This window comes from Poecile atricapillus, chromosome 11, assembly GCF_030490865.1.
Source record: "Poecile atricapillus isolate bPoeAtr1 chromosome 11, bPoeAtr1.hap1, whole genome shotgun sequence".
In the NCBI taxonomy this organism is placed as follows: domain Eukaryota; kingdom Metazoa; phylum Chordata; class Aves; order Passeriformes; family Paridae; genus Poecile; species Poecile atricapillus.
The window spans coordinates 13906414-13928714 of NC_081259.1; the positions used below are offsets into that span (position 1 = coordinate 13906414).

General features: G+C 40.3%; 1 protein-coding gene across 2 annotated transcripts in view; it reads right to left on the bottom strand.

Annotated features, from left to right (window-relative positions):
- ALDH1A2 (aldehyde dehydrogenase 1 family member A2) overlaps window positions 1–22301 on the bottom strand; it is a 66608-nt gene that overhangs the window by 18183 nt on the left and 26124 nt on the right. For both annotated transcript variants that reach the window (XM_058846537.1, XM_058846536.1), the window contains 6 exons: window positions 11666–11770; window positions 11306–11446; window positions 9590–9719; window positions 4476–4537; window positions 1622–1750; window positions 1372–1485 (listed from right to left, as the gene is read on the bottom strand). In XM_058846537.1, the coding sequence (XP_058702520.1) occupies window positions 1372–1485; window positions 1622–1750; window positions 4476–4537; window positions 9590–9719; window positions 11306–11446; window positions 11666–11770 (681 nt within the window). The remainder of the gene's footprint in view (window positions 1–1371; window positions 1486–1621; window positions 1751–4475; window positions 4538–9589; window positions 9720–11305; window positions 11447–11665; window positions 11771–22301) is intronic.

Genomic DNA, 22301 nt, shown 5'->3' on the forward strand with positions numbered 1-22301 from the left:
TTCAGTATTCCAGGATGCTAATCTTAATTGGATACAGGAGACATAATGACTAGAGTAATTCCATAGAATAATCTGAAATCTAATATAGCTATTGACTTAGAATGTAACCGGTGTATGTTAGAATCTGAAGCTGTCATTAAAAAATCATGTGCAGGCGTATAATAATTGCAAAACACCTGTGTGTGCAAATTAGGCATACGACTGCAGCTACATTTTACTGGTAATTTAGGTTTGTGTGTGACTTGCAAACTCAATTACAGAATAATTCCACCAGAATAATTTATTTGAAATAACTGAGCTGGTCTCTGCAATCCTTGGGCCCACCAGGGAGATACCCACACGTATCTAGCAGGGTTGCATGGTCAGTGAACTTATCAACACAAATCAAAAAACAAATTGCCTCACTGTGAAGAGCAGTATCCCCAGGATGCATAAAGCCTTCCACTGCCACGAGTGGGAGTCAAACATATCAAAGAGAGACTGGATCCCTGGGGTTTAGCTCCCTCCATACAATAGTTTGTCAGATTTTGAATTGAAAAGGGCTGGGTTTAGCACTCTCTAAATATAACCAGCCCTGAAACTCCCACAGAGATTCCTTTCTGTCTGCCTTCAGACGATGAGATAAGGCCCCTTCTCCTGTGACTTCAGTCTGGAGTACCTCTGTCATCCCCACCCCAACCCTGATAACAGCCAGCTTGGCACATATTTGAGAGCAAGATGTGATGAGAGTTTTGGGGGTTAGTCTTGCTGTAGATTGCAGCCTGCATCTTCAGAGTGAGCCTCCTCTCAAACAACTGCAGCATAGACTCATAGCAAGACATCTTGGCATCCAGGAGACAACTGACTCCTTTTATCCTCTGGCCAGCTTCTTTCCATCATTTTGGGAACTGACACCTTGGACAATCTCCTTCTCTCCCTGCATTCCTTCCTTTTTAGGTCTCCTCCTCATCCTCAATATACTTGAATGCAGCATCAAATTTGGAGTGTGTTTGCACAACTTGCTCCCTTCCTCTCCCTTTTCCCCAAGTACAGCAGGATACACAAATTATGGATGTTAAAGCAGCACTTATGTGTGCTATGATATACACGGGATGTTCTGCCTACTTGCATGTGATTCACATCCTCATAAGCCCACAGGAAATCCCAGTAATATTTTTCCAGGCATATCTCCTGTGCTGAGGTGCCGAGCACAGCAGGGGCTGGAGGAAAGGAGCCGTTTGTGCTTGGGAAGTCCTGTGGTACATGAGTTTAGCTGGGAAGCACAGACTGCTGCTATTTAGATGTAGCTCTTTTACTCAGTGACAGTGAGAAAAGTAGCACGAGGACTGAAGTATTTATTCATGTTTTACAGTAGTGTGTGAATGCTCTTACCTCAGTGGATCCAGTAAAAGCAATTTTATCAATGCCAACATGAGAGGCTATGGCTGCACCAACAATTGGACCAAATCCTGGCAAAATATTGACAACTCCTGGTGGAAAGCCAGCCTGTCAAAATAGGAATGAATGAATGAAGGTAAGCATGACTTACGAGAACTGTTAGAGAATGTGCTGCAGCAGGGATGTGCTGGTAGTTCCCTCTCCATGAGGAGAGACAGACATCACTCCCCTCAGTTCCTCTTACCTCCTTGATGAGGGCACCCATGTAGAGAGCACTGAGTGGTGTTTGTTCTGCTGGTTTAATAACTACTGTATTGCCACAGCACAGAGCAGGAGCAATCTTCCATGCAAACATCAGCAGGGGGAAGTTCCACTGTAGGAAAAAAAAAAAGTTGATAGATGGAAAAATATTGCCCTGGTGTTTTGTTTTCAAGATGTCAAGCTGATACCTCACTTATTTCTCAGGCTGATCCTCAACATAAATCTTTCCCAGCACAAAGCAAGGATTTTTTTTTTTTTTTAAATTACTGCCATTAAGAAAGCAACAACAGCGACTTCTTAGTTCTTTCTCTCCTGTTCCAAGAAATACAACCTTTACCTGCAATCTCCATTACAAAAAATTATGTTATCTGTTAATTTTTTAAGTCACAACTTTTTATTTCATTTACTGTTTTACTATTGGCACTTTTAATAGTTCCATAAAAATTGGTCTTGCTTCTGATACATTTGGAAAGAACTGTTCGTTCATGTTGAAGCAGTTTTGGATGTAAATTTCATATCCCTGAATACATCTTAAGATATAAAATTTATACTCAAAATAATATGATCCTTAATTGATGGAATTACAATAAAAAGTCCATAAATGTCAGTGTTCAATCAAAACTTTTCATTTTCTTGAAGATTTCTTACTGAGAAATCTATGTGGGAGATGTTAAAAGGACAGTAAAAAACAATTTGAGAAACTCTTCACTGCTATAAAATGTTGTATTGTCATCCATTATAACTTCATTGAACTGCAGCAGATGATGTAGTGAATTATATTAGTCTGATGAGCAAATGTGCCTTGGATAAAAGTAACGAGCCTTTTGCACCAAGGCCTGATCCTAGCAGGTTAAGCGGATAGTCCTGCTGATTTTAGTGAAAATGTCAGAGTAATAAAATAACTGTGCTTGCACAATCACTCTTACAAATGCATACAACAGTCTCTTTTAGAAGGAGAATAGAAAGTATCAGCCACAGAGTCAGCCACTGGCCAGAACTTGTTGCTGCCTGATGCATATCAGCTGCCACTCTCAGACATCTCTCTAGCCCCTGGCTAGCTTGAAAAAATACACAACTGTCTTTCCTTCACCGAACACCCAATTTTTTACTCCCTCTGTTGTTTATAAACTCCGGAGACAAAGTGATGTTTTAATTCCATCTCCAGTACATAAACCTGGGAGGGGAGCTGTCGGGCCAGCAGTGTGCTAACAGCCTGCACTTCTAATGGCATTGCAAGGAGAGCTCGCAGCAGTTTTATAGGGCACTATATAGCCCTGTTTATGCTACAGAACTGCCAAAGAGCACATGTTTTGATGGAAGCTGGGATGTGAAAGAGGATGAGGAGTTCAGTGTTAGACTTGCTGTTTAATTTTATTTTTGAATAATGTATTTGCTCAGGCAATGGCAAAGCACATGCAGCGGCCTGGGCTGTCCTCTGGGACTGGTAGCGTGGAGGAAACACAGAACAGATCAGCAGTGGTGTTAGAATAGATGGATATGACAGGCATCTTCAGGCTTTGGAGGACAAAACTGAGGGAAGAACTAATGTGTGGTAGGTGACTGGGTACCCCAAACAAAGGTTTACACATCTTAACTAAATAAATCCTGCTTTTGGCACAATCCTCAGCCTGTGGCCAAGTTTCTTCAGCAGTTTCTGTCAGTTATGCTCAGTGAAACAAGCACAAGAGATGTCCAGCAGTGCTGGGGTTAGATGTTGGGGTCGTTGTTTAGGAAATGCTTATGTATGTGCCTGGCTGAGGAAAGGGGACAGAGCTATGGAATCTTTCATTCATAAGGACCAAGTTAGGAGAGTGTGTAGGTGTTTGCAGGATGGCTGTAGCCACAGATTCTCTGAGTCATTGCATATTTCTCTGGGTTTCTGCCAAGTGCCAAACACAAAAGCTACCCCTTAACAAAGACATTAAATAATAACAAATATAAATAGGGGAAAGGGGCTTAACATTGTTAAAGTAATCTTTTCTGGCTGCTTCTCTTGTTATAGAATTGCTTTGTGTTTCTGTTTAGTTGCTTTGTGGTAATGTGAACAAAATAAAAAATCAACATCAACAAAAATTTCAGAGAATGATCTGATTAGTCCTCCAGTGTTTTGTCAAGCCAGAAAGCTTCCTTGCAATATTTTCATAGCTATATGTGAGCCTCCCATTGAAATTTCTGCCAAAGCTGGCTAACTGGCTCTTCTGAAAAAGTTACCCTCTCAGTGCAATTCCCATACAGTATTCAACAAGATTTTATTATGAGGGTGTCTGCTGGGGTGTAGGAGGAGTATGGGATTTGATGAAATGATGTGTTTCTCTCTCACAACAAATAAAACAAACATTTCATGTCTTCTATTAGCTACGCAATGTTAATTGTAATGATATGTCTCCTGGAGTTTCCTTTTCTCTTCCAGCCTTGTAAAAGAAATAGAAGGAAAGAATGGAATTAAAATACATCACATTCTCCCAGGAACTGAGGAGCCTGTTAAATCACAGTAAAAACTAAATAAATAAAGAGACTACCACAGCAAAGCATCAATTTTCCATAAGTTGTGTGAACATCCATAACCACTGACAGCATATTAACACTGTGTTTTGCTTTGCTTGTTTTAATCATGTGAATTCTATGACTTGAGAACTTAACTCCTAATAACAGAGCCTAAACCCTATTAGCATGTTCAAATAAGCATTTGCAGGGAGGCTGTTAAAGATATGTCAACAATATGAGCTCAGCTTTTTTCGTAATGGAAAACACACATAGCTGAAGACCATGTTTTATGTGTCTTTAAAGAGAACTGGTTCAAATGAAAATAAATAGAAAGCACTAGTAGAGATACTCACAGGGATGATCTGTCCACACACTCCGATGGGTTCATGTCTTGTAAACGTAAAATAATCTCCATCTGAAACAGATGAGCATGCTTACTCTCAAGTGCAGTTTGACTTGGCAGAACAAAAAAAAAATTAAAATAGAGGGAGGGAAAAAACTCTAAGGATCAGCCTTTGATGGCAGTTAAAGAAATAAAGAAGTCATGGAAGTGTTTTTTTGTGAGCCAGCATGGGAAACCTAGGTTCAGGAGCAACCTAATTGTTCTTTCTGTAGAACAAAGGAAGCAGGCTTCCCATCAGAAAGTAACCTGCTTTGTTCCTTGGCAAAGAGCTGTTCTGCACATAAAATTGCAGTAGCATGGAAGCACTTACTGGCCTCAGCTGGTTTAAGGGTGAGAGAACTGAAGAGTCACAACACAAAGACAATTTCCTGAAAGGCATGAGTGGAACACAACAGTATTAAGGGGTATCTACAACCCAGTGTGGGGTAATAGAGTAACACTGAGCTGACTCATCTGCCACTGGGGACACAGGCAGTGGGAAGTGATGGAATGATGGACCACAATCTCTAGATGTGGAATGAAGAGGGAAAGTTGTGACTTGTGACTGAGCATCATTTACTTCCTGAGGTCTGGGAGCATGTGCTGAGGTTATATATGCAGGTTTCTTCACAGTTAACAAAGAGCCAGAAAGGGACCTGCTGTGTGGGGACCAGTTAAAGGATCAGTTAAGGTACTGTCTAACCAGTAGCTTTGTTAGTGTGCTCAGCCTGCATCTGTGCAAAGTAGATTTACTGCACCTTTGTACCTCAGTTGAGTCTCGTATCTGTATAAACTAGCCCAGAGTCAAACCACCTCTGAATTTAGGTCAGATATTTTTCAGTGTGGCTACAGCTGAGGAAAAGGCTATGCTAAAGGCATGAGTTGAATGTGCCCCTTGGCCTGTAGTGCTTGGTCATCTAGAAAAACTCAAATCTCTTAACTTGGGAAAATAATTTCAGCTAAGTATGTGAAAATGATGAGGTTACCTCGGCTTAATGGCAGGAGATGATTTACCAGGATAAGAAAAGGTTACACAGCGGAAGGGAGTAAGAGGAGGAGGAGGAGAGATTACAGGGCTTTTGCTCCCATTGTTCTGTCTCACACAGGGTATGTGCTTTCCCTCCCAGGCTGGGCTGGGAAGTGGCTGCCCCAGCCTCTCCCCTCGTTCAGTCCAAAGCTGCAGCCACTCTTATATCAATAGTGAAGATACTGTGCAATACTGGGGAAGGGCCTGACTTCACAATGGAGAGTGTGTTTTGGGAACCTGCTGCAATGTCCTCTAAGATTTATCTGGTAACAATAAACAGGTTAATCCTTAAAATTTCTTGGGTTTAAGAAGACTTCAACTTGAATTTGATTAGAAATAACTTATTGTCAGGTCTGCTTATTTCTATCCATCTGCTTTACAGGATTTGCTCAGTAGAAACCTGAGCTAGAGTAGCTAAATGTCAGCTGGGGGCCAGATACAGAATAATTATGAGAAAGGTAACAATAGTCTGCAACCAAGACAAGGGACAGAGCAGAGAAAATAAAGGAGGGAGGGAAAGAGAGAAAAGAGATTCAGGGAAAGGCAGAAGAAAATAGTTTATCAGTTGGTTTGCACTGCATTGACAAAACACTGTTGTAATATTTTGATCTCCAGATGTTTGACAACTCCCCAGTGGAGGTGAGACTATTTGTGTCACAGACTGAGATGATCAGTTTGGTTTTCCAAGTTATCTTTCACAGATGCTAGCAGTGGTTCACAGACTATAGGAAGATTCATCAGATCCGACAGAAGCAAAGTAGAAATCAAAATACAGAGAAGTACATACAAGCAAAACTGTCTAAGTGCTCAAGAGGAACACAGAGGAGTCAGCTAAAAATACCGGCTTGTACTCGGTAGTACTGTGAGAGGTGGGTTCTAAGCCAGAAGGATGGTGGCAACATAACAGTAACACAGTTACATTAGCACTGTCTGACTTTAGATTGTCACTGCATAATCACTGCCACATGTCTGCGTGCTTCATCACAGAGTTATAGATAACCTGAACCTCTTACCAAGGCAGACAAATGGTGGTTAATTCTGCCCAGCGTAGGCAGAACGTTCTTTCCGCAGAGCGGTGCCTCCCATGCAGAGCTGCTCTCCCTGCTGTCTCCCACTAGACTCTAGACAGCTGCCCTTTTTGACACCTACTTCCAAAGTTCATCATCCACAGATTTTCTGTCAAGATGGGATTTTTGAGGTTGCTTTCTAACAATATCTTTGGGAACATATGTGACTTGAAGTTCTTCAGAAGCCTTGGATGTCTCTGGACAGGCCAAAGGTGGATCTAAGAGACACCCTGTCCATAATGCAGAACAAGCTGTTACCATGACAAAATAGCTTAAGAATTAAATGAGCTTAATTTCATTATTCTAAACAGTAAGCAAGTTCCTTGTGCTTAGAAATTATACAGGAGACTTTTTAAATGTTTGAGTGTTTTAAGTCATGCTAATAACCCTTATTCTAAGATGCTGTGGCTGATGATTGTTATCTTATCCTTTACTAGCTGGCCGCCAGAGGGACCTGACACTGATCCCACATCCAATCTAAAATTTTGTGTTAAAGGGTTTTATTAAATATACTCAGCTGAAGTAAACTGACATTCTTCAGTCCTCACTGATATTAATAGAACAAGATCAATTTGCAGCTGCTTAGCACCTGGCCCAAAGACTTTCATTTTTTAATCAGAAAGCAAGTCCCATTTATCCAGGGATCTCACTTTGGGACAGCAATATCTTCCACAGATGTGTTTGCTCAGATTTCCATCAGGAGTCTCCAGCATGGATATTTTATTTGCATAACAACCATAATACAGTCCCATGTCTCATATAGCAGGACACAGCAAACAAGTGGGTGAGGAGAGCTCAATTGGCTCTTTAAACTATATCATAGCATATATTGCTTTAAAGATACATTTCTGCTTGCATTCAGTTTATTAGTTTAACAGTTTCTGGCCTAGCCTCATTCTGTTTTAATTTAAATCATCAAGGCTTTACGCATGGGAGCAAGCAAAGGGCAGTCTGAAGGCTTTGTAGCTTTGGGACCAAAAGGAATGTGACTGTAAAACACACTTCTTCTTCTACTACTTGTCTATCAATTGCCTATTTTTATTTTACAGGAAAACTTCAACAAAAACAGCAACAACAGAAGATTGGGAGGTTTCAGATTTATTAGCACACTGAGTAGAAAGACAAGATTTAATAGTAGGGGTTTTTTTTGATTTTGTTGTCTTATCTTTGGTGAGCTGATGGTAAATGAACGTAAAGAGCACCACTGTTTAACAGCGGCTTTGCCCTAAAATAGCTTCATGAGAATGACAAATCTATGGTGTGAAAGTAGAGGAATAAAGAGAAGTGTTAAACGAAGAAGAACTAATTGATACCCTGAAGATTTGTGAATGGACTTATGATTTTACACTACTGAAAACTGTGTTAGCACAAAGTTTGCACTGAGGAAGGCATGCTGAAATGTGCCTTCCTTTCACCCACCATAGCCCACCTTACCGAAAAAAAATCAGGTTTTCTCCTATAAGGTACTTGAAACCAAGAATAAGCAGAGAATATTTATTCTCCTTAATCTGGCAGTGCCTTTTGGTGGCTGACCTAATTTCTGTGTACCTGTGGGGCTAAGGACTGAGAAAGAAGCATTCACTGACCAGGGAGAAAGAGATTAGGGAACAGGAAATTTGCTGAATACATGAATTTATGGTGTGGTCTGCACTTTTGTGTGATTAAATGTGAAGTGCAAGCAGCAAAACTGGGATTTATGAATCTCAGTCTAAATGACTGTGGAAAACTTTGAGTCCTTGCAGGAATGTCTACACCTGAAATATTATTATTGTCATTTCTTTGGTAAAAATAAGATAGTGAAGATAAACACCAGTCAGTGCACACTGCAATTTTAATAAGGTGAAACACTAAGATGAGTAGCACTGCAAGAAGAGTTACAGGTTGTTTCCCTTCTGAAAATTTTGGGAGGCACATTTTCAGTTTATCTGCTTGCTTCACTTGGGTAGTTTGGTGCTTTGCTGTAGAGAGGCAAGTGAGAGTACTGCAGATACTGTGGCACACAGTGAAACACCAGGGAAATAGCTGGGCAACAGCAATGGGCCTTTATCCCTGAGGGTGCCCTCATGTGCAATGAACATGTGCACCATGAAGCCAAAAAGAATCCATGTAATGAATGTTCATTGTCCTTAATGCTTTTCCAGAGATTTGTTTTATGCAGATGAAAGATGAGTACACTTATCTTAATGACTGCACCTACATAAAATCATCTTTTGCTTTTTTGCCATGTTGTGTAATTATAGCACTTGGTACATCTAGTCCGGACTGCAAATGAATATGTTTGCATCAGACAATGCAGCCTGTATTTGTAAAACAACTGGGAGGGAGGGGCAGGAGGAAGAGAGTTGTTAAAGAAAAAATAATGGTAAGGATTTTTTTGCATCTCTTTAGGAAAAGAATAAGAACATAAAAATTTTATCACACACATGAAGGTTTATCTCATATATACAATATAAAACTCATCCCACTGAATAATTTGAAGAAGTATCTATAACAAAATATATCTCATATGTATGTAGTTCCCTATAGTAACATTAAGAATGCTCTCAAAATATAACTTAAGTTAGATCCAGTGTTAGTCCAAGGTAAAATTATTTGCATAAGCAGTAAGGAGACATATACAAACCAGATTGATACATAATGATACTGTTTCTTAAACAGGCACCCAACACTATTTTCATTAGTTCCAAGTTATTTTCTAGGCTTCTACCTCATCTATTTTTACACATGTGCCAATAATTAAATGTAGGTATTGAGCTATCTTCTTCTCAGATGGATGCATGCAAACCAAGCCCTCATCACATGTGCATGTGGGGCAGAACAAGAGCAGGGCACCCAGTCCTCCCCTTGCTGACTTTCCAACATCAGCAACACTCTACACACTGGAGGAGCAACCCGGGCTTCTCCTCTGCCTTCCATGAAGCTGTGAGCTACCAAGCTTTAGTCTGGCCATGAGAAGGTTTAGGTGCACAGCTGTGCTTTAATTCCCCTTACCTACAGGAATGGTCATTCCATGGATTTTGTCTGCCCAACCGGCATAATACCTCAGGGTTTTTATGACTCCCTGGAGATCTACATAGAAAGCTTGCAAGAATGGTTTGCCACTGTTCAGTGATTCCATGGTCTGCAGGACAAGAAAAAGTTAAGAGATGTAAGTATAGTAATATTTTTGGACTATTGTTCCTAAGTATTCACCATCTCAACAGCTCTTGAACCCTGACAAAGATTTTAATGAAGACCAAGCACCTTGATGTAATTTTAACCCAGAAGGTTCTAAACAATTATCTGATCCTCTGTGTTTCTCCTTTTTGTAAACGTGAACAGAATGTCTTTTCCTTGAAAAGCCCAAACTGGTTTCTTCTGGAGTATTCTGGAATGGCTATGATTTAAAAAACATATGTGTGTGTTTATGTGTGTTTGTCTGCCCGTCTGTCTTGTGGGTTTATGTGTGTATCCACATGCATGTACATGTGCCTTTGTGTACTTTGAACCTAATAGCCCCTGTGTTTGGTCCAGATCTATAAATGCTGAATCGCTTTAATCAGGAGCCAAGATAAAAATGCCTGTCAAACTGGGTTCTGTTATGTTAATGATAACAGCTGAGAAGGGGCTCCTTGTAACCCTGTATTAATGATCTGAATCCATAAAGAGAAGAATGGACACATCCCTCTTTATATAATTGATGTGAATATAAAAACTTCTCTATATGGTTGCCAAGACTCCTGCTGAGGTCTGAGATATCTATACTGTACAGCCAGTTTATTTATTGCCATCAAATAAACAAACTTTCCTCTAGGGAAGCTCATAAATTAACAAGCTAATGTATTTATTTTTTAGTTAATATTGCTATTTTTAAAAGTATCTTCTAAGCTATCCTCTTAGGGGTTCCTAAGATCATTTAGCAAAAAAAATCCAATAAAATATCCTAAGATGTTGAGTAGCTTAACTCATTCTCAATAGCTGTCTAATAGTAATCATTAAGAATGGGCAAAGGACGCCCATGTGTAACACACCAACCATCAAATGAGTTTCTATAGAGAAGAATGGAGGCCTAATTCTGCACTGACTTACATCCCCAAGAGCAATTAATGGCACTGCCTGCAGCGCAACTCAGTAAAGAACTTGGCTTCAGAAATAAAAATTAAATGACAGGCAGAGTAAACTTGATTTGCTGTGCACTTCCTTCTCCCCATGGCGATTTTACAGTATCTGCTGGCGGTAAGATGATTTAAGTGTTGACAAAGCTGGAATTAAGATGTTCACGGGCTTAGTTCAAAGCACTTGACATGCGGAAAACAACATTAACAATGCCACCGTTCCGATGGCTCCATCCGAGAGCGAAACGGAGCCGCGCCCGGATTTTGTGTCACCAGCTGAGTGTCCCTAAACACCTCACCTGCCCTCCCTTCCCACTGCACAAATCATCCCAAGCTGCCATTTCTTACTCTAGAAGAGTTACAGGTGTGCATGGCAGGCACGCCCGTGTGCACACCCCCGCTTTTGCGCGATGTCCAATTTAAAGCTGATCCGAGCCCACTGGAAGCCTCTCGTTGGCTTTTATGGGTTTTGCATCCCGTTGTAAGAGCCATTTCAGCCAGGAAGCTGCATGTGGTTTTCACACAATTCATATCAACCCATTCATGTAGGAATTTGCTCTCAGCATGTAAAACTATCAACTGATTTGACTAATGATTTTTATGTGCCACTTACAGCAAGAATTGCCCTGTCCCTTTCGACCAAGTCTGCTAATTTATCCAAAAGATGGCCTCTTTCCGAGGCATCCATTCTCCTCCAAACAGACCCCAGGGAAAAAGCCAGCCGAGCTGCCCTCACTGCCTTGTCTGTATCAACCTGGGAAGAAGGAAGAAGAAAATTGAAGACACAGGTAAGTAACACAAGCAGGCTTATGGAATTTGCTGTCATATGATGGGTTTTGGAATTATGATTAATAAAGAACTGTCCAAACAGTGCTATTCTGGACTGGTTGCTTTGATCTATTTATACATTTCTCTTATTTGTTATACATTTAATTTATACATTAAACATATAGTCATTCATGGGATACATTACTTTGTCAGCTTCCTGAATGTCACAGATTTGTTCTCCTGTTGCTGGATTATATACTGGGAATATTCTTCCACTTTCAGAATTCTGCCACTCATTATTGATGAAAATCTAGAAAAAGAAGAAAAGTCATCAGGTCTCCTGCATGAACAAATAGTAATGTATCTAACAACAAATTTATGAGAAAAGCTGCAGATTCTAATACAAAAGAACTGAAACTTTTTTGTGTGTGTGAAAATTACAGTTTTCAAGAGTTCAGGCTGAGGTCAGTGCCTGATGTCTTTCTGTATTCTATAGCAGTGTCATTATAGAAGCAACATCAAAGTCTAAGCATTGGTTGATGTTCAAATATGGTTCAAAAACGGTAACAAATAAACTAAAAAAAGAAATACCTGTATCAGAGAAAAAGCCTTGAAACTGCTGGAGACAAGACAAGGTTTTGGAGTAATCACTCAGTTCAGTAAGTAAACATTTAGTCACTGATATATCCCAGTCAAGGCTGAATAATCTCAAACATCACAGTTCTTCAATACACAGTCAGTTAATTATGGCTACAGTGACGGCTTGCAGCACAAAATTAACTTGCTTATCTGCTAGGAACAATGGAAATTGTTACATTCTCTCAGTGTTGATATCATTTTAATTGTCAGGGGCAAAACAAATTTAAATGGTAATGGTGTTGACAACAACTGTGTTGAGAAAGGTAATGACAAATGAGTTTATTTAAAGTAGATTTTTACTGGTAGCTGCATGCATGTCACTTTCTGCTGAATTAAGAACAGCAATTATTTATTAGCAGGTATTAAAGAAGTCACTACATGAAAATGACTGAGAGAAAAGTTTTCCAGGTATTCAGACTATTTCTGTCTTTTAAATCTTTCTAAGAATGAAAGTGTTCCAAAAGTCCAGGCACCAATTGGTTTCCTCGGAGTCCAGATATCAATGGATTTTATTGGATTCCATGAAATACAACTTTAAATGTGTAAGAGGATGTCCTGGTTTCATTGAAATACAGAGTTTTACCCCTGATTCCACTGAAAGCAGTTCACACACGGAGAGAAGGAGTGTTCACCACCCAGTTTGGGTTTTTTTGCACACATGGCTGTGTTTATAAAGACAGGGATCCTTTGAAAGCTTGAGGAGTCTCAGTTCCAATCAGAGATACACAGGTGAGAGAAACTGGCCCATCTTTATACACAGAAAAGCAAAAATACATCTGTAGAGTTTTCAGTTACCAGACATGAGCTTGCTCAAACCTATTCTCCAAGCCAAATGGAAGTCCTGTAGCTGTGTTCCTCTCAGCAGGATTTATTAGCACAGGCTCGGTGCCACAGTGACTGCAGTGTCACAGCTCCTGCTCCAGAGCTCACTCGTGTCCGGCTCACTGCGGCCATGTGTGTGTGGGAGGAACTTGTGCCTGCCTGGAAAACTACACAAAAACCAACAATTCCATGTGCTTTTGCTATTACCAATGTGTTTCTGTTGTGTTTCCTCATCTTCCCTATGCCTCAAAGTTCAGCTTTTGCTGTGTGTCCCTCCATCCATTCCAGAGCATGTCCTTTCTTTATTCCCCCTTGCTCCTTCTCTTTAGGTTTTCAGAGCTTGCTGAACTCAGGACCTACCACACCACTACCATTGCTTTCCTTGCATATCCTGTTTATCCTGAACCTGTTTGTGTCCTTGGACTGTGAGCTCCTCAAACTGTGCTGGTGTCTTCCTGCTCAGTGATGAAACTCTTCACCAAACACAAGTACTGGTCCCTGTTAGGGCGTTCTGGAGCTAACCCAAAATGAGATAAAGAATCACCAGTACGATCTCTAGTGACCAACACCATAAGCCAAAATCTTCTGGGGTATCATTGTCACTTTTAAACTATAAGTGAAGCAAAGAGACACAGATCTGTGACCTGTGTGGAAGAAGGAATTTACTTCATGCTTTCCACTGAGTATTCTCCGAGTTAACTCTGCACCCAGTGAGTGTGTTGGGGGGTGCTGAGGAGGGAGGGGAAGGGAGAAAAGCTTCCAGCTTCAAGAGCAGATGGCCAGAGAAGATGTAAGCATGTTTGTTTAAGGTGACAGGATGTACATAAACACATGGGCTTCTCATGTGAGCTGCATTGAAAGAATAAAGCAGTTTGGTTGAGTACAAGAACCTGAGAAATTGCGGCAGCCACAATTCAGTACATTTCCCTTAGAAAAGTGGTCTGTTCTTTTTTAAAATAGATTAAAAAATGTTAATTCCATTCTACTGTGATTAACACCTATCATCAGGTTTGCTAGTACAGAGGACATACATTTGTTCTTGAAATACATTTCACCATAGGAATGAGAAATAGTGCCTTGGAATTACAAAAGAGGGCTGCAATTCAAGCTGACTGGAAGGAAAAGCTGCATGATTTTATTGAATGCTCTATTTATCCCACTGACTTAGAAAAAGAACAGTAATAGTAAATATTTCAGATAGGACATGGGAAGGATCTATTTGACATAAAGTTAGAGCTGAAAGCAAGAGAAATTGCTACTGTTAATGGTTAATGTAAGTTTCTTCCTGTTCCACTTTCTATAAACAAGGTATTGCCTATACAAGCTCATTACTGTAAACTGAGCACATTTAAATTGGCAGTAAAATCAGAGTATTTACTCTAGTGCACAAATAAAGTACCTAGTCCCATGTTTTGGACCAGTTTCAAGTCTTGAAATCCAGCAGCTGGCGGCTTTACAAGCAAAGCCTTACACTTAAATAATTCACTTTTGAAAGTTTTAGGTGTTCTGTGTCAGGTAGTACCATTCAGCAGATATTCCTACCACTGAGACGCAGATTCTTTTGCAATAAATTTGCATTCACAGGGGCTTTTATAACTCTTCCAGCACTACTGACTCCAATGGCTGTTGATTAAATGTATATATCCTGTACATTTAATCTGACTTTCATTATGGCCACTTCGTAAAAATGCCATGAAATGGAGAAGCGATGACACATTGCAAGAAAAAGGAATCCCTGCAAAGCCTCAAATTGGGTTTTTTTCTCCCTTATTTATAGTGACCATGGTAAAGGCTAACTCTAAATCAGGGAGAATATTTGACAGCAAATGTTCCTATCTATGGATTATATATAGCCCATCCTAAACACCAGATAAAAAAAGGGGTAACCCTAGAAAAAGAAGGGCTTGCTTCCATGTAAATCATGCTACAAATTGGACAACACCCAGTGAGTTCATTGTTCAATCTCAATTGTGAAGGCTATTCACATTTACTATTCCCCTGGAATCAATGTTAATTAAGGCTGACTGGGGCTATAAATCAGCCTTTGGTTTTTACAACTTAATTCAGCATTAAGCATATATATGTAAATAAAAGGTAACTGATTAACCACTTGAGTTTTCCAGGAGTTACTGAGGTAATTTGTTTTTGTTTGAGTCCTAGTGCTACCTTTTGTGATATGCAGTAGGGAGAAGAAAAAGTCTATAGTGTGTCATGCATTTGCTATGTGGTATTGTGGTAGTTAAATATCTGTCAGGTTGGGTGCTATCAACAGCATTGTGCCAAAAGGCAAAGGGAAGAAGGGAGCACTTGAAAAATCTTGGAATACACATTTTGTTTGCCATTTACTCTCAGTAGAGGCTGTGATGGCAGTAATGTCAAAGCAGGAAGATAAAAGGTCAACTTTGCTGCTGTGCTGAGGTGTCCCTGTCAGTGCAGTGATTTAGCCAAGACAAAACCCAAGTGGCAAACCAACCCCCTGTAAGTGAGGAGTGTGGTTGTGGTTGGTGGAAGGAGGAAACCAATGACATTTGTATCCCAGTGATGCCAAAGGTGCCAGCAGGGCAGGGCAGCAGGGGAGCTGGGGGTGCAGGTGCTGGGGTATGTGAGATGGAGGTGGGAGGGGCTGTTCCAAACAGTGCAGTGTGACAGGCCTGGGTGGAAACTCCCAGTTGTCCCTGTGAATACGATGCCCCTTGGAGTGTCATCGTTCTCAGGAGAACTCACCACACAGGTCTCTGGGCAATTTATGTTCCTTTCCAAATGAAAGATGGAGAGGGTATGGATTTTCCTAAAGAGAACAGTCACATCCCTCCTGGTACTGGCAATAGCCTCTTGCTCATACACACATGTTCTCATAGATCTTTTGCTGGAACTTTGCAAGAGAATGCTCCCACCATGTCATCGTAGGCTCAGATCCTGCCTGTGGGTAATTTCATATGGCCTCTGTTGACAGAGTTCCACAGGGCTGATCAAGAAAACAATCTGACTCATCCTACAGGTCAAGTGACTCTTCAGAGCCTCGGTGATACCTCATCATACCGAAAAGTATACAAAGGAAAAGTAAACTCCAGAGTTACCAGTAAAAATTCCAAATTACTTTGAAACTGCTGACATGTAGTTGGAATAAAATCATACATTGCATTTTGCACAGGACCTGCATTTCACAAGCATTACACACTGAGTTCAATAGCATTTTGGATGCTCATCAGTTTTGAAATCAAGCCAAGAGTTAATGTTTTTAACATAACACAAAGCAAATTTAGCTTTGCAAATAAACAGCTACAACCTCTTGTTTCAGTATCCATCCATCCCAGCTGGCTTGGTAATGATTAGCAACTTAATGTTCATTTTAAACCATGCAGGTAATTGGAGCGATAAGTATTCAAAGAGGAAGGGATGTGTACGAACCCAGGTAGGATATTCTGTTCTACAGTGCAGCAATAGCAAAATTTAGACCAGGGAGAAAATGTATTTTGTGTTTTCGTCGCTATTTACCAGCAAGGAAGTACTAAACAACTATCTTTATGAGTGTGTGTATAAATATAATTAATTAAAATAAACAAAGAGCTAATACCTCCTTTGCAGCTCTTGGTTGAAGGAGCTTTAGTTTCATGGCATTTCAAATTCCCTCTGCTGTTGAACCAGGGGCTAGCCCCAGATTTGGGAAATGCAACTGATTTTCACATTCACTGGGGATTCCTGCATGTTCACTGCCTCTCTTTTTTTGTATTGTCTTTCCTTAAAACATACAAGGGAAAAAAATATTTTGGGCTCTCTTAATTCATGAGAGTAATCAGCACAGGTGGGAACAATGTAACTTTTCATTTCCTTTCTTGAAAATGTTCTCAAATGATGTGTGAGTGAAATGATGATCTACATTCTTAATTCGATATTGCTCAGTGATGATGTCATGAGACATTTTCTTCAGGCTCCCCAGCTGCTTAACTAAGAACTTCAGGCAGTGGACAGACAGTGGCCCAGCATTCAGCTCTTTGGAGGTGGAATTATTTTCCCATGGATTTAATAAACAAGGTTTTTGTGCTGTTGCAGCTCCAGAAATGTTCTTTGGTACAGGAAGAGGATTTTAACATCTAAATAATAATGGCTTCCCACAGGAGATTTGGTTCTGGATGAATGGAGGAAGGAATGGGAATTTCCTAACTCAATTGATTTAGTAGCTGGTTATAGTTTCATTCCATCAAAGATCTTTTTTTCATATGTGGCTTTTTCCTTAGAGAGCTTTTGACACTAAATCTGCTGGGATGGGGGAGGGGGCATCAGATGCCAAAGTACTTTATAAGAGAATCACAGCTGCTTGGCCCTCAGCATCTTCTCAGAGCTGGAGGCATTAGGAAGTACATAACGGCACTTCTTTTTTTGAGGGGGGACTGACAACAATTTTAGAGGCATGCAAAAAATCCAGCAGTAGCATTTCCCTTGGTAAATACTGCATAACATCCCAGATACCGGGCACCTGTGCCTCAGTCTGCTCAGGAAATTTCATATCCTTTCCCATCTCAGCAACTTCATTTCCTCTCCTTGGGAAACATTTCAAGAGTCCTAATGATTAGTACAATTGTAGGGGAATGAACTAGGTGGGATTGCCAATCAGAGGTGAAGCTTGTTTATTTTCACAGGCCTTGTTTTCCTTCACTTTTATGGCTGTCTTGATACAGCAAATCTCTCACATTCTAGAGTGTGTTGTGAGACACTCCTGGGAATGACTGGGAACCAACAGCTGGCTATGGAATCAGTGAAAAGCTGGTTTATAAGAAGGCACTAGGAAAGCAAAAGCCAAGGCCAGCAGTCCCCTGGCTGAATGACCTGTGATGGGTCAGCAGTGCCATTTAATTTTATTTTTAAGAGGATTGTTCAGGTAACCAGCAAGAGTCACAGCTTCTCACTGGCAGCTCACAAAAGGTGAGCAATGGGCTTCAAGACCAAGCTCCCCCAGTGCAGAATCCTGCTTCTGAGCCATGAATGAGCCTCTCTGGCCAGTGCCAGTGGCTGTGCTGCCTTCAGGGGACACCCCTGCAGAGCCAGGGCAGCCTGGCTGGCCCAGCACTCCAGCACAGGTTGTTCTCATATCATTCATTTCCCCAGAGCAGAACCATCCTCAGCAGCCACCCAGATCTGGGTTCTTTGGTGAGATGCCTTTCAGCTGTGGAGGAACTGCAATTGTATGAGAGTAACAGTGAACTGTACAGGAACAACATTGTACCAAATTTAATTTGGGCAAGCAAGCTCCTGTGGGCATAGCTGGTTTTCAGCTACAAGAGGTCCAAGAGGTCCAGAGTAGAACAAAAGGAAAAATCCAGCTGGTTTCAGTGGGAGCTGAATCAGGCCCCAGTTGAGGAAAAGGAATCAGTGGCAACAGCCTCCAGAGGGATGTTTGTACTGGGAAACAAAGCTGTTTCACTGGAAACTTGACACATGCTCTAGAGCCTGTGAGGTCTGAAAGGCCAAACAAAACCAGAATATGTTGATTTTTCTTTTTCCTTTTTGGCTGCTGGGTTGTCCTTCTCTCTCCTTACTCACACCCCCCACATCGTAAAAATAAAAAAAAAGAAAGAAAAAAATTTAAAAGGAAAAAGATCTCTGGTCTAAAGCTCTATGTGCTGTGGGGTGCTTGTTCTTTTTTAAACTCTCATTTGGACCTCAGAGCCTGATGGATAATGTCATGGCTTTTGGACATAATATACCATAAATGGGGCTTTCCTTCATAAAATCAAGCTTGTAATTGCACTGAAGAAATCTAGAGTGCAAATTTGTGAGTGTACTGAGAAGGCTGGAGAATTTTAAACCTTTACAAATATAGTACAGCAGGAGGATCAAAAAAGTGGAATTAGAAATAAAATGCCCAAGAAGTGAGTGGAGCTGCTCTGGTTTCACTGTCAGTGCAGCAGTGCAGCCAGCTCTGGTACAATTTTGTTTGTGCAAACCCAGTCCTGTGCCAAGGGTAGGTGTCTGATGAGAAGACCAGAGGATTCCCATGTTCGAGCTCTAATGGTGGCAGGAGCTGGGTCTCTTTTCAGTCCCAGAGAGGTGGGAGGAGAGGGCAAAGCAGGACCTGTCTGCCTTGTTCCGCTCACCTGGATGTTGTTCAGGTGCTTAAAGGCAGATAGGGCAAGTCCCCCACTGAGCTGACTCACTGATAGAAGAGGTTTGGGGAATGGTATGCTAGGAAAGGGGTGTGATGGGAGGAGAAACGGGAGGAATCCAGGGTCTCTGAGCAGCAAATGGAATCAGAGAAAGGACTTGAAGCCTCTCGTCAGTCTGCTGTGAAAGTGGAATGTAACATGATTTTTTCTCCCCTATGTCCTACATCCCTCACACCAAATGTTTGACCTGCCTGTCTTCCTGTCTTAATTAGTCTTCTGTCTTTCTGGGAGTTGGGTCTGTTCTTCTGCAAATGGCAGGACATCAGACAGGGGAAACCTGTCATGTTTGTTTTCTAAGCTGTAGGGGGTACCCATTTGAAAAAACTCCCGGCTTATCTAAACATTTTTGTTTGTATGATTTTGAATTAGGAAGTGTGAGTAATTAGTTAAGAAGATTAAATAAGTCTTAACAACATGCAGTAGCGTGCTTACTTTCCTCCTCCCCCCCAAGTATTTCCTGCACAAAACCCAGGCTGCCAAACTGTGATGATACCCTTTTTTATTTTAGTTTCTCACTGTGCCACATGCTGATACAGCATCCGTTATTTCAATTCAGTCTCATTAAAGGGATTATTTTGCGCCTGGTTGTTCAAGAAAATTAATCTAAAGAGAAGAAACTTCAGATTGTATTGTCTGTTGAACTATACCCACCACAAACATTTTACTCCTTTTGGCTGCCTTATTAAACCTGTGGGAAGAAACTTTCATTGCAGCACATAAAGGCTTTCCGCAAAGAAATTTTTACTTTTTTCAGTTAACGAAGAATTTGTCTGCTGTTAGAAGAACAATACAGGAGCAATAACATAGCTTAGGTAATATTTCATGTATTCCTAAGAAACTAAGCTCCCAAGCTTTACTTATCCTTTCATCAGTGGGACTCTTTCATTGCTGGAGAAGAACGTTTATTCTCTTTAACTGCATCAGAAAACATTGCTTGTGAAACCAGGGTGACTAAAAAATTAACTGTGCTTTCAATTTTCACCAGTTACAAAGACAAGCTGTCACTGGATGAGCTGGGTAAGGATGGCAATGGTTTTTATGGAGGATGATTCTTGATGTCACTTACTGCACCTTAAAAAGTGAAATAATGAAAGATTTTTAAAAATCCACTAAATCGAGAGTGGAGAGGAGGAGTATTTGTTTACATAATCAATTATTGGGCTGTCACTGTGCTTTAATGAAATTGTGGCTATTAAGAACTTGATCCTGGAAACCCTTCCACAAGCACTCATTTGAAATGGTGGGAATGAGGAGGGGTTTGTACAAACATGACTCATATTACTCTGTGTAGTTCTCCTGTGTTTTGCATTATTTGTGCATTGCAAGTCTTGTGTGCTCCTTATGTGTGACAGAAAACAGTCTGAGCTATTTATCTGTACATGGGAAACATGCTCTGCCATTTGGAAGAATTTAATCTCCCTTGTAGGTAACTGCCATTTTAAATGTTCATCACCAGGAACAAGTTCTTACTTAGAAATTAGCTGTGCTGCATAAATAAATATTCCTCCTAGGATTTCAGACATTATAGACAACACAGAAAAATACAATGAGCAAATTTATTTTGACTTAAAAGCTCTGCCTGAGAAAATTGCCTTATAACTACACATGAGAAATTGCTGGAATGTCAGCTTCATTTGCAGTGGCCCCTTATGGCCTGATCACCCTCCCTGGCACGATAAATCACTGGCAAGATCCTTACCTTAACACGTTTGATCTCAGCTCAGCAAGACTTGGTTTTGATGTGAAGAACTCCAGATCTGTTAGGTCAGAGACAAATAGCAGAGCCACTGACCTGCAAAGTGCTAAGTCTATATTAGACCCAAGTGAGCAGCCTTAAGCTCCTGAAAAGTTTGCCTTCGCTTCTACTTTGCATCCTGAAGCTTTTCAAATATTACTGTTAGCATGTTTTGTTAATGATGCCAGAGACATTTCCTTTTGTGCTGTTCTGCATGTACAGAATCCACAAAAAACATGTGGTGTGAGAAGCATTATCTTGGATAAACTGTTAGAATTATCTGCACTTTAGAGAGACATAAAATAAAACACATTATTTATCAGTTTCTTTACTTAATTTACACAAATGGCTTGCACTGGCCTTCTTCTTACTAGACCATGCCTACTGATATCATAAATAATGATATTCACCAGTACACCCATTAAGATGATGCAAAGTGCCTGTATGTACATGTCTGTACATACAGAAATTCAAACTACTCCTAGAAAGAAAAAACTCGGCTTGTGACATTTACATTCAAAGTCTGAACTTTCCCAAAGAACAGTTTTGTGGCCACTCAGTTTTGCAGCCTTGGTTTGAAAGTGTTCATTATTGTCCTGGTTAAACAGTCACTTATCTCTACGATAGTAAGCAGGAGTGTTAGTCTACCAGAAAATTGGATGTTCTTAATGGGCTTTGGGGGAGAATAGCTTTGCATCATCAGCATTAAGTTAAATCACATTAAGCAGCCACTTACAACATAGGGATTACCACTTATGACATCTTTGGTGAAAGCCTTTAAAACAAATTGTTGTGTTTGTTAGAAGAAGCTGTGAGATAACAATTCCCAGAAGTCTGATTTATAAATTTTTTTTGCTCTTCAAGAAGATGCAAAGGAACCCAACACCTCTCATTCAATTCTGTAATGAAATCTCTCAGGCTGGAAATTATTTTCAGTAAAATGTCTTGGAAAATACTAATTTATTTACTTTAGAATATTCATCTGGAGAGAAGAAACTGTTAAATTCCCTGTCCTCAGAGTTCAGTTCTGATTTCTCCTTCAGTTCTTTGTTTTTCACAATGTCTTTCACAATGCAAAGTCATTGCCTTTACATATACAAAACTAGAATAGGCCATTCTGCTTTTTATTATTCATAAGGCTGATTGGGGAGAACTCGGTTTAAACTGTCAAAGTAACCTGCTGTGCTTGGATACCTGACAGATTTACATCTCAAAGTACACTGTGGTGCTAAGGCTAAAATTGGATGTGGAGTGTTCTTGCAAGATCCAATTACAGTCTCAGTCAAATAGAACACCTGAGGATATACCAAAATAATGCCAATTTTGATAGAATTTAACATTTTTGTATATGACCGGCAAGCTATTCTGTATAGAGATGAAGGCCTTCATGAAAAATGAGCTCTTCTATTTAACTTTAAATAGAAACAGACTAATGACTTTGAGAATGTAAATGAAAAACATGGCCCTAAACTTTTGCCAAACAT